We start from the raw sequence: 16,426 nt of genomic DNA, 5'->3' as shown, positions 1-16,426 counted from the left end.
TGGGATAGTCCCAGCCTCAACTACCTCCTCTGGCAGCTTGTTCCATACACCCAACCACCCTCTGTGTGAAAAAGTTACCCCTCGGAATCCTATTAAATCTTTCCCCCTTCACCTTGAACCAATGTCCTCTGGACCTCGATTCCCCTACTCTGGGCAAGAGACTCTGTGCATCTACCCGATCTATTCCTCCATGAGAATTTTGTACACCTCTATAAGATCACCCCTCATCCTCCTGCGCTCCATGGAATGGAGATCATAAGTGATAGGAGTAGAATTAGGCCATTCGGCCCATCAAGTCTACTCATCTCAACTCTGATGCAGAGGAGATTCACCAGGAACATGCTGCCAGGGGTGGTGGTGGAGGCAGATACGAGGGAGAGATTGGACCAGCGTAATCAAGGACGAGTCGCACCCTGGACACACCATCTTCTCCCCTCTCCCATCGGGCAAAAAGTATAGAAGTGTGAAAACACATCGGTGTACAGATACAGGAGAAAGGTTATCACGATTAGTGCAAGAAAAAATCCAGTAAAGTCACATTAAAGACAGTTTGAAGGTCTCCAATGAGGTAGATGGGAGGTCAGGACCGCTCTCTAGTTGGTGAGAGGACGGTTCAGTTGCCTGATAACAGCCGGGAAGAAACTGTCCCTGAATCTGGAGGTGTGCGTTTCCACACTTCTGTACCTCTTGCCCGATGGGAGAGGGGAGAAGAGGGAGTGACCGGGGTGAGACTGGTCCTTGATGATGCTGCTGGCCTTGCCAAGGCAGCGTGAGGTGTAGATGGAGTCGGTGGAAGGGAGGTTGGTTTGTGTGACGGTCCGGGCTACAGACACACAAAGTGATTGCCAAGAGATTGGGTGAGCATTTAATGGCACTGGGCCTGTACTCGCTGGAGTTTAGAAAGATGAGGGGGGGACCTCATTGAAACAGAATAATGAAAGGCCTGGATAGAGTGGATGTGGAGAGGATGTTTCCACTAGTGGGAGAGTCTAGGACCAGAGGACACAGCTTCAGAATTAAAGGACATTCATTTGGGAAGGAGATGAGGAGGAATTTCTTTAGTCAGAGAGTGGTGAATCTGTGGAATAATTTGCCACAGACGGCTGTGGAGGCCAGGTCAATGGATATTTTTAAGGCAGAGATAGATAGATTCTTGATTAGTGCGGGTGTCGGGGGTTATGAGGAGAAGGCAGGAGAATGGGGTTGGGAGGGAGAGATAGATCAGCCATGATTGAATGGCGGAGTAGACTTGATGGGCCGAATGGCCTAATTCTTCTCCTATCACTTAGAACATGAAAATGGTGAGGAGATGGACGATGTACACCTCCACCTCGCGTGCCTCCGAATCCAGACGTGAATCTCTCCCCTCACCCACCACCCCTCCCCTTATCAGGCAGCGGTAGAGTTGCCGCCTCACAGTGAATGCAGCGCCGGAGACCCGGGTTCGATCCCAACTGCGGGCGCTGTCTGTACGGAGTTTGTACGTTCTCCCCGTGACCTGTGTGGGTTTTCTCCGAGATCTTCGGTTTCCTCCTAAGTACAGGTTTGTAGGTTGATTGGCTTGGTGTAAATGTAAAAAAAGTTGTCCCTAGCGGGTGTAGGATAGTGTTAGTGTGCGGGGATCGTTGGGCGGCGCGGACCTGGTGGGCCGAAAGGGCCACACTGTATCTCTAAACTAAACTAAACTAGAGAGTGGTCCTGGCCTCCCATCTACCTCATGGGTGACCATCGACCTATCCTTGATCGGACTTTGCTGGCTTTACCTTGCACTAAACGTTATTCCCTTATCATGTATCTATACACTGTAAATGGTTCGATTGTAATCATGTATTGTCTTTCCGTTGACTGGTTAGCACGCGACAAAGGATTTTCACTGTACCTCGGTACACGTGACAATAAACGACACCATAACTGTAAACTGTGTTCCCACACCTTCCCCCAGAATGAAAACCCGATGGTTCAGACTTCAAACAAGACGGCAACAGCGGTCAAATAAATATTTAGTCATTTTTAAACAAACACGCAGCTAACGTTTTGCACTATTTCCAACGCTTTGGCACATCCAAAAAAAGAAGAGTAAGGATTGGAACACGGTTTGAAGGGGGAGGGGGGGGGGGGAGAGCAGAACGGCACGCCTCCAACACAAAACATGCTGCTGTCAGAGTCACGGACACACGGCAGCCGGCACTGGTCACGGCACACGGCAGCCGGCACTGGTCACGGCACATGGCTGGGGGCAGGGCTGACCGGGCGAGGGGTGGGCAGGGAGCGTGTACGGTGTAGGGGCACACACACACCAGCTGAGGGAGGCAGGTGTACACACTCACACACACACACACACACACTCACACACACACACTCACACACACACACACACACTCACACACACACACTCACACACACACACACACTCACACACACACACACAAGCACAGATACACACACACTCACACGCACACACACACACTCACACACAAGCACAGATACACACACACTCACACACACACACACACACACACACACAAGCACAGATACACACACACACACACACAAGCACACAAGCACAGATACACACACACTTACACACACACACACACACACGCACACACACACACACACTCACACACAAGCACAGATACACACACACTCACACACACACGCGCACACACACACACAAGCACAGATACACACACACACACACACACTCACACACACACACACACAAGCACAGATACACACACACTCACACTCACACACACACACACACACACACACACGCACACTCACACACACTCATACATACACACACACACTCATAAACACACACATCCATACACACACTCACATGCACTGATATACACACACACTCACACCCATCCATACACACACACACACATCCATCTATACACTCACCTTACACGCACACATACACACCCATACACACTCATATGCACACACTCATACACACACTCACACACGCACACACTCACACACGCACACACACATACATCCATCCATACACACACTCACCTTACACGCACACATGCACACCCTTACACACATACACACACACACTCATATACACACACACACATCCATCCATTATGCACTCATGCACACATACACACACACACACACTCTCATAGACACACACACACACACTCATGCACACATACACACACACACACTCATATATGCATACAACCATATGCACACACACACATACACGCACACTTTCATACACACACATCCAGTCAGATATATATAGACATATGCACACACACATATCCACACACACATGCACAGACATATGCACACAGACATACACACACAGACATGCATACACACACAGACAGATGCACACACACACACAGACATATGCACACACACACACACACACATTATACAGACCCACACACATATATACAGACACACACATATATATATACAGACACACACATGCATATATACAGACACACACATATATATATATACAGACATACACACACCCGAACACTCACCCCTCTACGCTCACATTCACTGACACACATACAGGCAGTCACACATACACACATGTGCGGACACATGCACAGGCACACCTGTACACAAACAGGTATGCACATCAGCAGACACACACACACACACACGTCTGTTTCAAACTCACAGGTGACAAGTGAAGTCAGACCAACCCTGGAAGCAGTGGCATCAATCTGCTGCAGTCACAACATCAACACACACATACAACCATTGGATGGTGACTCACTGACGTTTGGGTACGGTTTCCAGGTTGTGGGTAAGGTTGAGTTCTGATTAGGATTCTAGGGTTCCAGTTAAAACTTTTAAGGTTCTGGTTCGGAGATCGAAAAGATATGTTTCTTACAGAAATATATAAAATTATTAAGGGATTGGACACGCTGAATGCAGGAAACATGTTCCCGATGTTGGGGGAGTCCAGAACCAGGGGCCACAGTTTAAGAATAAGGGGTAGGCCATTTAGAACGGAGACGAGGAAAAACTTTTTCACCCAGGGAGTTGTGAATTTGTGGAATTCTCTGCCTCAGAAGGCAGTGGAGGCCAATTCACTGGATGCTTTCAAAAGAGAGTTAGATAGGGCTAGCGGAATCAAGGGGTATGGAGAGAAGGCAGGCACGGGGTACTGATTGTGGATGATCAGTCAAGATCACAATGAATGGCGGTGCTGGGTCGAAGGGCCAAATGGCCTCCTCCTGCACCTATTTTCTGTGTTTCTATAGGTTGGATCCTAATTTGGGTTTCAGGGTTCCAGGGTTGTTCCGGGGTTTGGGCTGGGGTTCTGGTTAGGGTCAAGGTTCTAGCGCCGCTGGTTTGGGGTCGGATTACCCCCCCCCCCGTCCCCGTCCCCTCTCAGTACGAGACCAGTGCCAGCACTAAACGCAGATACAATCAGCAGTTTCTATGTGTGACGAGACGCACCGATCGGTGTGGACGTGCACACACGGCCCAGTAACATGCAGAATATTGGTCCCAGAATATTGGTCCCAGCAAGGCGGTCTCTTCGAGATGTCCCAAGTTCATTGGAGATGGGTTCACCGGCTGGGTGAAGCATCCTTTCCCAGCCCCGGGAAGATTACTGAAGACGGTGGGTGGGTGTGGGGGGAACTCCTTCGTTCCAGCGCGGCGTTGACGGTGGTCACGACATCCTCCGGGAGGCCCGGACCGCCGTGGAACCGTCGGTTGGGACGTTTTGAGGAGATGGCGGGGTGAGGTTGTGAAGGTGCAAGAATGAATGGATGTCCGTGGCACCTCTCTCTCGCCCGCCCCTGTCCCTCGCCAACTCTCTCGGACAACTCCCTCGGTGGAGTTCGGACACCTCTTTGCTCGTCCTTTAGGGTCTAACCTCACCCTGCATCCGCGCTGGGACCCGTGCAAGGGTCGGCAAGAGTCTTCTCCGTTAGGTGCAGGTCAGGGAAACACGAGGGTGCACAGGGGTGGACCGTCCCCGGGCCCCATCGCGCTTGGGGTTGGGACGGGACAAAGGGGCAAAGGACTCAGTTCAGGCGAATATATTAAATCTGGTTTTTCGTCCGCGGGGAGCGGGAGGTCCACGAGAGAGAGAGAGAGAGAGTGTCGCCGGGCTTCCTCCACGCCTCTCCGCCCCTCCCTGCCCGGCACTCTGCTCATCTGCGGCCTCCTCTGCCCCTCGCGGACTCACACGCGGACCGCCGGCGCGGAGGAGGTGAGGGGCACGGTGGAGCCGCAGTCGTAGTCGACGTCCACCATGGTCTGGGCGACGCCGCTGGGAGAGCTAACCGCCTGGCGATCGCGGAAACTCTGGATGTAGCTCTGGACGGATGGAGGGAGGGAGAGAGAAAGAGAGAGAGAGAGAGAGAGAGAAGGGGCATCAAGCTCTGCAGGTCATAAGTGATAGGAACAGAGAAACATAGACAATAGGTGCAGGAGGAGGCCATTCAGCCCTTCGAGCCAGCACCGCCATTCGTTGTGATCATGGCTGATCATCCACAATCAGTAACCCGTGCCTGCCTTCTCCCCGTACCCCTTGATTCCACTAGCCCCGAGAGCTCTATCTAACTCTCTCGTAAATCCATCCAGTGAATCGGCCTCCACTGCCCTCTGTGGCAGAGAATTCCACAAATTCACAATTCCCTGGATGAAAAAGTTTTTTTTCACCTCAGTTTTAAATGGCCCCCCATTTATTCTTAGACTGTGTGGCCCCTGGACAGGAGCAGGATTAGGCCATTCGGCCCATCGAGTCTACTCCGCCATTCAATCGTGGCTGATCTATCTCTCCCTCCTAACCCCATTCTCCTGCCTTCTCCCCTTAACCCCTGACACCCGTACTAATCAAGAATCTATCTCTGCCTTAAAAATATCCACTGACTTGTGGCCTCCACAGCTGTCTGTGGCGAGGAATTCCACAGATTCACCACCCTCTGACTAAAGAAATTCCTCCTCATCTCCTTCCTAAAAGAACGTCCTTTAATTCTGAGGCTGTGCCCTCTGGTCCTAGACTCTCCCACTAGTGGAAACATCCTCTCCACATCCACTACTTCATAACTCGTGACACCCGTTCTAATCAAGAATTTGTCTATCTCTGCCTTAAAAATATCCACTTATCTACCTGCAACTCGACCTTCAAGGAACCATGCACCTGTGCTCCTAGATCCCTCTGCTCTACAACATTACCCAGAGGCCTGCCATTCGCTGTGTAGGTCCGCCCTGGCCTTGTCCGACGTCCCAAAATGCAACACCTCACAAGGGACCCACATCAGGGAACCACATGACAGGGCACCTCCCCGGGCTGGGGGTGGGGTGGGGTGGAGTGGGGGTGGGGGGGGGGGGTAGAGGGTGATGGGGCGGAGGGGTAACTGACCGGAGAGAGGACGTCTCCATCGTAGCGTCGCACGGGGTTGGGCTTTCTCCTGTATGCTTGCTCCTGGTAGGACCGTCGCTGCTTGCGTTGCTTCCTCTTGGCCTCCCGCTGCCGGATACGCATCAGTTGCACCCGTCGCCTCCTCCTGCTGATGATCACTGGCGGGCGGGCGGGCGGGAGCGTCGGGAGAAAGAAACACACAGAGGGCGAGTTAGACCAACGCTTCTTAAACTGGTGAATGGTTCACCCAAGGGTGAATGAAACTAGAGGGGTGCATGAAGGGTGAATTACTTTATATAAAATTATACACAAGGGAGAATAAGACGGAAATCACCACAAAAACATAACCCTCTAAATCTTTCTCCCCTCAAATTGATCCTCTGGTTCTCGATTCCCCTACTCTGGGCAAGAGACTCTGTCCCTCTACCTGATGTATTCCTCTCATGATTTTGAACATGATTTTAGTTTTGTTAAGTTCAGTTCAGTTTAATTTAGTTTAGTTGTGAGATACAGCGCAGAATCAGGCCCTTCGGCCCACCGAGTCCGCACCCACCAGCAATCATTCCGTACACAAATACTATCCTACAATTTTGACCGAAGCCAATTAACCTACAAATCTGCAAGTCTTTGGGATGTGGGAGGAAAATGGAGCAGCCGGGGAAATCCAACGCAGTCACGGGGAGAACGTACAAATTCCGTACAGACAGCACCCGAGGTCAGGATCCGAACCTGGGTCACTGGCGTTGTGAGGCGGCAAATCTAACGCTGCGCCACCGTACCGCCCTGCACAGGACGTGTGGCTAGGGTTGCCAACTTTCTCACTCTCAAATAGGGGACTAAAGGTGACGTCACCGCCCCGCGCCCCACGTGACCTCACCCAGCCAGCAGCCATGTGCCCCCGCTCCACCAATGGCAGCCGCTCGGGCCGGGAGGCGGGTTGCTAAGCAACCTCCGTTAGGCGGTGCCCGGGCCTCCGGGCCTACACTGTCCGGGCCTAGAGTGTCCGGGCCTACAGTGTCCGGGCCTACAGTGTCCGGACCTACACTGTCCGGGCCTACACTGTTCGGGCCTACAGTGTCCGGGCCTACAGTGTCTGGGCCTATTGGGCTAAATTGGTTTGTAGGATAATATAGACAATAGACTTCGAGCCCGCACCACCATTCAATGTGATCATGGCTGATCATTCTCAATCAGTACCCCGTTCCTGCCTTCTCCCCATACCCCCTGACTCCGCTACCCTTAAGAGCTCTATCTAGCTCTCTCTTGAATGCATTCAGAGAATTGGCCTCCACTGCCTTCTGAGGCAGAGAATTCCACAGATTCACAACTCTCTGGCTAATATGGGACAGTTGGCAACCCTACTACGAAGCCAGGCTGAGGCGGCGTGACTAGGCCGGTTACCAGGGCAATGGGGCCTACCTTCCGTGTGCGAGTAGCCTTCGGCCGTGACCTTGAACTGGACCAGCACTCCGAGAGCGGTGAGCACGGGCCAGATGCCCAGGATGACCCAGCTGTACCAGCACATTGGCTTCACGGGAGACACCTTGATCCGATCGTAGATGTACTGCACCAGCAGGAAGATCTCGATGAAGTAGTCCACCGTGACCGTGATGATGGCCGCGCCGAAGACGGCGGTGGAGAGGACGGTGAAGAAGCGCTGCCACTGCAGGGTGAGCACGGCGAAGAACATTCCGGCGCCCAGCAGCAGCCCGATGGGCACCCACATGGTGCGGGGGTGGTAGAACTGCTCCAGGACCAACAGGGTGGACACGGCCACCAGCAGGCCCAGCAACAGGCCCACCATGAACAGGCCCACGCTCCGCACCAGCATGGTGACCAGGCCGCACAGTATGCCGATCCCCAGGCCAATCCCCACACTGGCCTCCATGCTCAGCTGCGTGTCCAGTACCCTCTCCTTGTAGCACAGCATGAAGATGACGATGGAGCCGAACATCAGGCCCGTCAGGAACATGATGGCCTTGAAGCAGCGGTAGCCTGGGCCAAAGACAGAGACGACACTCAGTGTTCAGTGTAGAGGAGAAAAACACCGGTTTAAATCGAAGGTAGACACTAAAAAATGTACTGGAGTAACTCAGCGGGTCAGGCAGCACCTCGGGAGAGAAGGAACAGGTGACGTTTCAGAGTCTCGACCCTGAAACATCACCCGTTACTCTTCTCCTGTGATGCTGCCTGACCCACTGAGTTATTCCAGCATTTTCTGTGTCTACTCAGTGTTTAGTTTTTAGTTTAGTTTAGAGATACAGGGAGGAAACAGGCCCTTCGGCCCACTGGGTCCGCACCGACCAGCGCACATTAAAGCTATTCTACACACACTAGGGGCAATTTTACATTTATACCAAGCCAATTAACCTACAAACCTGTACTGTACGTCTTTGGAGTGTGGGACGAAACCGAAGATCTCGGAGAAAGCCCACGCGGGTCACGGGGAGAGTGTACAAACGCCGTACAGACAGCGCCCGCAGTCAGGATTGGCCCCGGGTCTCCGGCGCTGTGAGGCAGCAACTCTACCGCTGCGCCCTGTGGGTCAAACTTTCCAGGGCACGGTGGAGCAGTGGTTAAAGTTGCTGCCTCACAGCGCCAGAGACCCGGGTTCAATCCTGACTACGGGTGCTGTCTGTACGGAGTTTGTACGTTCTCCCCGTGACCCGCGTGGGTTTTCTCTGGGAGCTCCGGTTTGCTCCCACACTCCAACGACGTGCAGGGCTTCTAGGTTAATTGGCCCTCAGTAAATCGCTCCTACTGTGCAGGGAGTGGTTGACGTGGAACGAATGTGGATGGTCGGCGCGGACACAGAGGGGTCGTAAGGCCTGTTTCCACGCTGCATCTCTAATCTAAAGTCCCACCACATACTGGCAGGCCAAGGATAGCATGGGATGGGCACAGAGTAGAGCTCCCTCAGCTCTGGGCTGTCCTGTCACGCATTGAAAAAAACTTTTTCGGTCAGAGAGTTGTGAATCTGTGGAATTCTCTGCCTCAGAAGGCAGTGGAGGCCAATTCTCTGAATGCATTCAAGAGAGAGCTAGATAGAGCTCTTAATGATAGCGGAGTCAGGGGGTATGGGGGGAAGGCAGGAATGGGGTACTGATTGAGAATGATCAGCCATAGTCACATTGAATGGCGGTGCTGGCTCGAAGAGCCGAATGGCCTCCTCCTGCACCTATTGTCAATTGTCTATTGCATTCCCAAGGGCAAGGACACCACAGTGCCTAAGGCAGCTTTGGGGGCCTTCCATAAACAACGGGTGCCACAGAGGGTTAGAAACATCGATACATAGAAATTAAGTGCAGGAGAAGGCCATTCGGTCCTTCGATCCAACACCGCCATTCATAGTCATCATGGCTGATCATCCACAATCAGTAATCCGTGCCTGCCTTCTCCCCATACCCCTTGATTCCACTAGGCCCTAGAGCTCTATCTAACACTCTTAAACCCATCCAGTGAATCGGCCTCCACTGCCCTCTGTGGCAGAGAATTCTACAAATTCACAACTCTCTGGGTGAAAAAGTTTCTCCTCACCTCAGTTTTAAATGGCCCCTCCTTTATTCTTAGACTGTGTGGCCCCTGGTTCTGGACTCGCCCAACATTGGGAATAGTTTTCCTGCATCTAGCTTGTCCAGTCCTTTTATAATTTTATACGTTTCTATAAGGCCCCCTCTCATCCTTTTAAACCCCAGTGAATTGAACTGAATGCTGCCTGTCCCGCTGAGTTACCTGCAGCACATCAAACCACCTGATGGTTCTTACAATAGGAAATGATTACTGACAGAATAATGAAAGGCATAGATAGAGTGGATGTGGAAAGGATGTTTCCCATCTTTCCATTAAAGGGCTCTCTTTTAGAAAGGAGGTGAGGAGGAACTTCTTTAGTCAGAGGGTGGTGAGTCTGTGGAATTCTTTGCCACAGACGGCTGTGGAGGCCACAAGTCAGTGGATATTTTCAAGGCAGAGATAGACAAATTCTTGATTAGAACGGGTGTCAAGGGTTACGGGGAGAAGGCAGGAAAATGGGATTAGGAGGCAGAGATCAGCCACGATTGAATGGCGGGGTAGACTCGATGGGCCGAATGGCCTAATTCTACTCCTTTAACTTGTGAACTTGTGAAATTAAAAGCCGTGAGCCCACGAAGGCCAAGTTTGCAGATGATATAAAAGTGGGCGGTTTTGCAGATAGTGAAGAAGGTTGTGAAACATCGCAGTAGGATCTGGATCGATTGGCCAGGTGGGCTGAGGAATGGTTGATGGAATTTAATACAGAGAAATGTGAGGTGTTGCATTTTGGAAAGTGTAACATGGGCAGGACCTGCACAGTGAAAGGTAGTCCTATGGAGAGTGTTGTAGAACAGAGGGATCTCGGAGTACAGGTGCATGGTTTGTTGAAGGTGGAGTCGCAGGTAGTAGATAAGATGGCCAAAAAGGCTTTTGGCACTTTGGCCTTCATCAGTCAGATATTGAATAAAGAAGTTGGGAGGTCATGTTGCAGTTGTGTAAGACGTTGGTGAGAATGTATTTGGAATATTGTGTTCAGTTCTGGGCACCATGTTATAGGAAAGATATTGTCAAGCTGGAAGGTGTTGCCAGGACTGGAGGGTGTGAGCTACAGGGTGAGGTTGAGTAGGCTGGGACTCTATTCCTTGGAGCGCAGGAGGATGAGGGGGTGATCTCATAGAGGTGTATAAAATCACGAGTGGAATAGATCGGGTAGATGCACAGAGTCTCTTGCCCAGAGTAGGGGAATCGAGGACCAGAGGACAAAGGTTTAAGGTGAGAGGGAAAAGATTTAATAGGAATCTGAGGAGTAACTTTTTCACCAGAGGGTGGTGGGTGTGTGGAACAAGCTGCTGGAGAAGGTAACTGAGGCAAGGACATATAGAAACATAGAAAATAGGTGCAGGAGTAGGCCATTCGTCCCTTCGAGCCAGCACCGCCATTCAATATGATCATGGCTGATCTTTCTCAATCAGTACCCCGTTCCTGCTTTCTCCCCATATCCCTTGATTCCATTAGCTCTAAGAGATATATCTAACTCTCTCTTGAAAACATCCAGTGAATTGGCCTCCACTGCCTTCTGTGGCAGAGAATTCCACAGGTTCACAACTCTCTGGGTGAAAAAGGTTTTTCCTCATCTCAGTCCTAAATGGCAACGTTTAAGAAACAGTTGAACAGGTACACGGAAAGGACAGGTTGGGGTGGATGTGGGCCAAACGCGGGCAGGTGGGATTAGTCTAGCTGGGACATGTTGGCCAGTGTGGGCAAGTTGGGCCTGTATCACTCTATGACTCAATGAACCTTGCATTGCCGGGGCTAGGGTTGCCAACTGTCCCGTATTAGCCGGGACATCCCGTATTTTGAGCTAAATTGGTTTGTCCCGTACGGGTCCGCCCTTGTCCCGTATTAGGCCGTGGGAGCGCTGCAGGCCCGGGCGCTGCAAGCCCGGGCACTGTAGGCCCGGACACTAGGCCCGGACACTGTAGATCCGGACTGTGTAGGCCTGGATAGTGTAGGCCCGGGCGCCGCCTAATGGAGGTTGCATAGCAACCCCCCCTCCCCGGCCCGGGCGGCTGCCATTGGTGGATCGGGAGCACGTGGCCGCTGGCTGGGTGAGGTCAGGTGGGGCGCGGGGCGGTGACGTCACCTTGTCCCCTATTTGGGAGTGAGATAGTTGGCAACCCCTAGTTTGTGGCCCTAACTCAACCCACTCACCAAAGAAGCAGTAGATGACTCCAAAGAGGCAGCACATGGAGCAGACCACGGACGGCACGATGTCATACTTGCGGTCGATCTCCTGGTCACACGTGTGGATGGTGCTCTGACCCGTGCCCTGGGTCAAGAGTTTAAAGTGCAAGGCTTGAAGTGTGGAGGTCATGGCTTGGCGTTACCTTGGCAGCGGCCAGTCAAAGGTCAGAGGGCAGCCTCCATTCAAAGTCAGAGATGCTGCAAACACAAGATAAATGGCATGAGCACACACGTTTTTCCTCATCTCCGTTCTAAATGGCCTACCCCTTATTCTTAAACTGTGTGTGGCCCCTGGTTGACTACGGGTGCTGTCTGTACGGAGTTTGCACGTTCTCCCCGTGACCTGCGTGGGTTTTCTCCGGGTGCTCCGGTTTCCTCCCACACTCCAAAGACGTGTGGGTTTGTAGGTTAATTGGCTTCGGTAAAATTGTAAATTGTCCCTAGTGTGTGTGGGATAGTGGTAGTGTGCGAGGATCGCCGGTCGGTACGGACTCGGTGGGCCGAAGGGCCTATTTCTGCGCTGTAACTCTAAAGTGTAAAGTGTCGCTCCCTGAACTGCACTGAATTTTCACAGCAGTGTGAAACGGATCAGAAGCTAATTTTAGAATCCTCCTCTGCCATCCGGAAGCTGAATATCCAATTAGCACAGGCAGCATAGTGCAGGGGGAGATTTAGAGACATAACCGCATACAACATGAGCAGGCCCTTCGGCCCACAATGTCTCTGCCGAACATGATGCCAAGACCCAACTCCTATCTGAATGCACAGAATCCAACCTCCACTGATGTTATCAAGCTAGAAAGGGTACAGAGGAGATCAGCACGGTGGCGCAGCGGGTAGAGCTGCTGCCTGACTGTGCCAGAGACCCGGGTTCGGCGCTGTCCGTACGGAGTTTGTACGTTCTCCCCGTGACTCTACCGCTGCGCCGCCGTGCCAAGTAGTTTCTGCATTGATTATTTTTTCATTGCCTTGCTATCTCCAATGTGGCTGAGTACCAATTTCTCTTGGTAATGCTCCTTTGAGAGACTGTAGGATGTTTCACAACAGACACGGTGGCGCAGTGGTAGAGTTGCTGCCTCACGGCGCCAGAGACCCGGGTTCAATCCCCACTACGGGCGCTGTCTGTACGGAGTTTGAACGTTCTCCCCGTGACCTGCGTGGCTTTTCTCCGGGTGCTCCGGTTTCCTCCCACACTCCAAAGACATACAGGTTTGCAGGTTAATTGGCTTCGGTAAAAACTGTAAATTGTCCCTAGTGTGTGTAGGATAGTGTAAGTATGCGGGGATCGCTGGTCGGCGCGGACCCGGTGGGCCGAAGGGCCTGTTTCCGCGCTGTCTCTCTCAAGTTGAGGAATAATCTCAGTCTCTCCATTCTGCGGACCCAGTAACTTAAGTTTAGTTTAGTTTAGAGATACAGCGCGGAATCAGGCCCTTCGGCCCAACGAGTCCGCACCGACCAGCGATCCCCGCACACTAACACTATCCTACCCACACTCGAGACAATTTACACCTATACCAAGCCAATTAACCTGCAAACCTGCACGTCTTTGGAGTGTGGGAGGAAACTGAAGATCTCGGAGAAAACCCACGCAGGTCACGGGGGGGAACGTACAAACTCCGTACAGACGGCGCCCGTGGTCGGGATCGAACCCGGGTCTCCGGCGCTGTGAGGCAGCAGCCCTAAACTCACCGTCTCCAAGGTATAAATATCCATCCCTTTTCATCGCTCATTTCTTCACTCAGGGACGGTTAAAGAGACACGAATACTCGGAAAAATGTCAGAGGCTGGTGGTTGTCATGGAAGCACTCATCTATTGCCTCTCATGGAGAGGAGAACGAAATTGTGTGCAGAATTAGTCACCGTTAATCCTGTGACTCATTCGCCCGTACCCTGACCTACATATTCACCTGTTCTCAATCCTAACACAAGCCTGTAATCCCACAGGAGGAGAAGCTCGTAGGTTTAGTCTTTAGTTTGAGGTATACAGCTCAGATAGAGGCCCTTCGGCCCACCGAGTCCGCAGCGACCAGCGATCCCCGTACATTAACACGATCCTACACACACACACACACACCAGGGGCAATTTTACATTTATACCAAGCCAATTAACCTACAAACCTTTACGTCTTTGGAGTGTGGGAGGAAACCGGAAGATCTCAGAGAAAACCCACGCGGGTCACAGGGAGAACGTGCAAACCCCATACAGGCAGCACCCGTAGTCAGGATCGAACCCGGGTCTCCGGTGCTGTGAGGCAGCAACTCTATCGCTGTGCCACTGAGATCGAGATCCTCTGATCTCCTCTCCCTCAATGGATTATCTTACGGTCTACAGTCAATGACCTTCTGTATTCTGAGGGTAGATCTGTATTAGAAGCCAGCTGAACCAGTCCCCATAAGACAAAGGGCGGTCACGGTGGCGCAGCGGTAGAGTTGCCGCCTTACAGCGAATGCAGCGCCGGAGACCCGGGTTCCATCCCGACTACGGGTGCTGTCTGTACGGAGTTTGTACGTTCTCCCCGTGACCTGCGTGGGTTTTCTCCGAGATCTTCGGTTTCCTCCCACACTCCAAAGACGTGCGGGTTTGTAGGTTAATTGGCTTGGTGTAAATGTAAAAAATGTCCCTAGTGGGTGTAGGATAGTGTTATTGATCAGCCATGATCACATTGAATGGTGGCGCTGGATCGAAGGGCCGAATGGCCTACTCCTGCACCTATTGTCTAATGTGTGGGGATCGCTGGTTGGCGTGGATCCGGTGGTCCAAAGGGCCTGTTTCCGCGCTGTATCTCTACACTAAACTAAACTAAACAATGATGTGAACTAATGTCAAGGCTGGCGCTGCACTGTGGGAGGGGCGGTAAGTGAGTGACGCACCGTGGGAGGGGGTTACTGAGGGAGAAGGAGGGGGATACTTTAGAAACACAGAGTGGATACAAGCCCCTCGGCCCACTGAGTCCGCGGCGACCAGCGATCACCCTGTACACAAGCACTCTCCTACATTGGCAACAATTTACAATTTTACCAAAGCCGATTAATCTACAAACCTGCACGTCTTTGGAGTGCGGGAGGAAACCGGAGCACCCGGAGAAAACCCACGCAGGTCACGGGGAGAACGTGCAAACTCCGTACAGACAGCGCCCGAGGTCAGGATCGAATCACTTGCTGCCTTACAGGTCTCTGGCGCTGTGAGGCAGCGATTCTACCGCTGTGCTACCGATGCAGGAATGATCACAATGTTTGAGAAACATTTGGACAGGTACATGGATAGGACAGTTTTGGAGGGATATGGACCAAATGCAGGCAGTTGGGACTAGTGTAGCTGGGACATTGTTGGCCGGTGTGGGCAAGTTGGGCTGTTTCCACACTGTATCACTCTATGACTCTATGATTCTACGAGTTGGGGGATCAATATTGGGGGAGTCCAGAACCAGGGGCCACACAGTCTAAGAATAAAGGGGAGGCCATTTAAAACTGAGGTGAGAAGAAACGTTTTCTCTGTCACAGAAGGCAGTGGAGGCCAATTCACTGGATGAATTTAAAAGAGAGTTAGATAGAGCTCTAGGGGCTAGCGGAATCAAGGGACATGGGGAGAAAGTAGGCACGGGCAAAGATACTAGAGGAACAAGATAGACCACTCGACCATAAAAACCATAGTATGTCACGGCGCCATTTTAGTAGGCAGAAACTTGCAGAAACAATTAAAAAGAAAAATAACAAAAATCTGTGAATTGATAGATGAGATATATTCTGCATTGTAATGGTATCATCACACATACTGTTCCCCCAAAACACTGATTACACTGCAAGAGGCTTAGCGAACGGCGGGTTTTGCTTACTAAAATGGCGGACATAACGCTCCTTTGCGTACTACACTTCAGTATAGGCGATTTCAACGGAGTGGTCCATCTTGCTCCTCTAGTATCTTTGGACACGGGTTACTGATTGTGGACAATCAGCCATGATCACGATGAATGGCGGTGCTGGCTCAAAGGGCCTAATGGCCTCCTCCTGCACCTATTTTCTTTGTTTCTGTGTTTCTATGAGTCTAAACAAGCCAGCTAATAATTAGCCGATCACCGCTTCCTTGTGATTAATTCTATTTATAGTTATTCCCGTCCTCGACATTTGGATAAATATCCAAGAATCAAGCCCATGTTATTTTTTAAATTGTTCTGCCAGATACTTGTAGTAACATTGTGCCTTGGAGTAATCTCAACCTTGGAGCAATCTCAATCTCAACAACGTGAGGCACAGGAACAGAATGAGGCCATTCAAACCCTCACTGGGCAACCTCATTGGAACGTA

At 51.6% G+C, this 16,426-nt stretch overlaps 1 protein-coding gene across 1 annotated transcript; it reads right to left on the bottom strand.

The window, feature by feature from the left end:
• Window positions 1–1,993: 1,993 nt before the first annotated feature.
• On the bottom strand, window positions 1,994–12,318 carry tmem198ab (transmembrane protein 198ab). Its single transcript, XM_078403255.1, has 4 exons — window positions 12,092–12,318; window positions 7,790–8,365; window positions 6,371–6,528; window positions 1,994–5,322 (listed from the first exon to the last, which is right to left on the bottom strand). Exons 1-4 carry the CDS (start codon window positions 12,252–12,254, stop codon window positions 5,188–5,190), a joined length of 1,032 nt encoding a protein of 343 aa, XP_078259381.1. The 5' UTR covers window positions 12,255–12,318; the 3' UTR covers window positions 1,994–5,187.
• Between the last annotated feature and the right edge of the window lie 4,108 nt (window positions 12,319–16,426).

The sequence above is a fragment of the Rhinoraja longicauda genome, chromosome 8 (genome assembly GCF_053455715.1).
Source record: "Rhinoraja longicauda isolate Sanriku21f chromosome 8, sRhiLon1.1, whole genome shotgun sequence".
Lineage (NCBI taxonomy): Eukaryota > Metazoa > Chordata > Chondrichthyes > Rajiformes > Arhynchobatidae > Rhinoraja > Rhinoraja longicauda.
This window is presented reverse-complemented; position numbering and strand designations above follow the sequence as displayed.

What these genes read in the sequence shown, in the direction of transcription:
- tmem198ab (XM_078403255.1), bottom strand. Translation starts at nt 12,254, where the DNA reads ATGACCTCCACACTTCAAGCCTTGCACTTTAAACTCTTGACCCAGGGC. An exon ending in AGGCTACTCGCACACGGAAG is followed by an intron (nt 6,529 to 7,789) that starts GTAGGCCCCATT and finishes CCCGCCCGCCAG; the next exon opens with TGATCATCAGCAGGAGGAGG. An exon ending in ATGGAGACGTCCTCTCTCCG is followed by an intron (nt 5,323 to 6,370) that starts GTCAGTTACCCC and finishes CCATCCGTCCAG; the next exon opens with AGCTACATCCAGAGTTTCCG.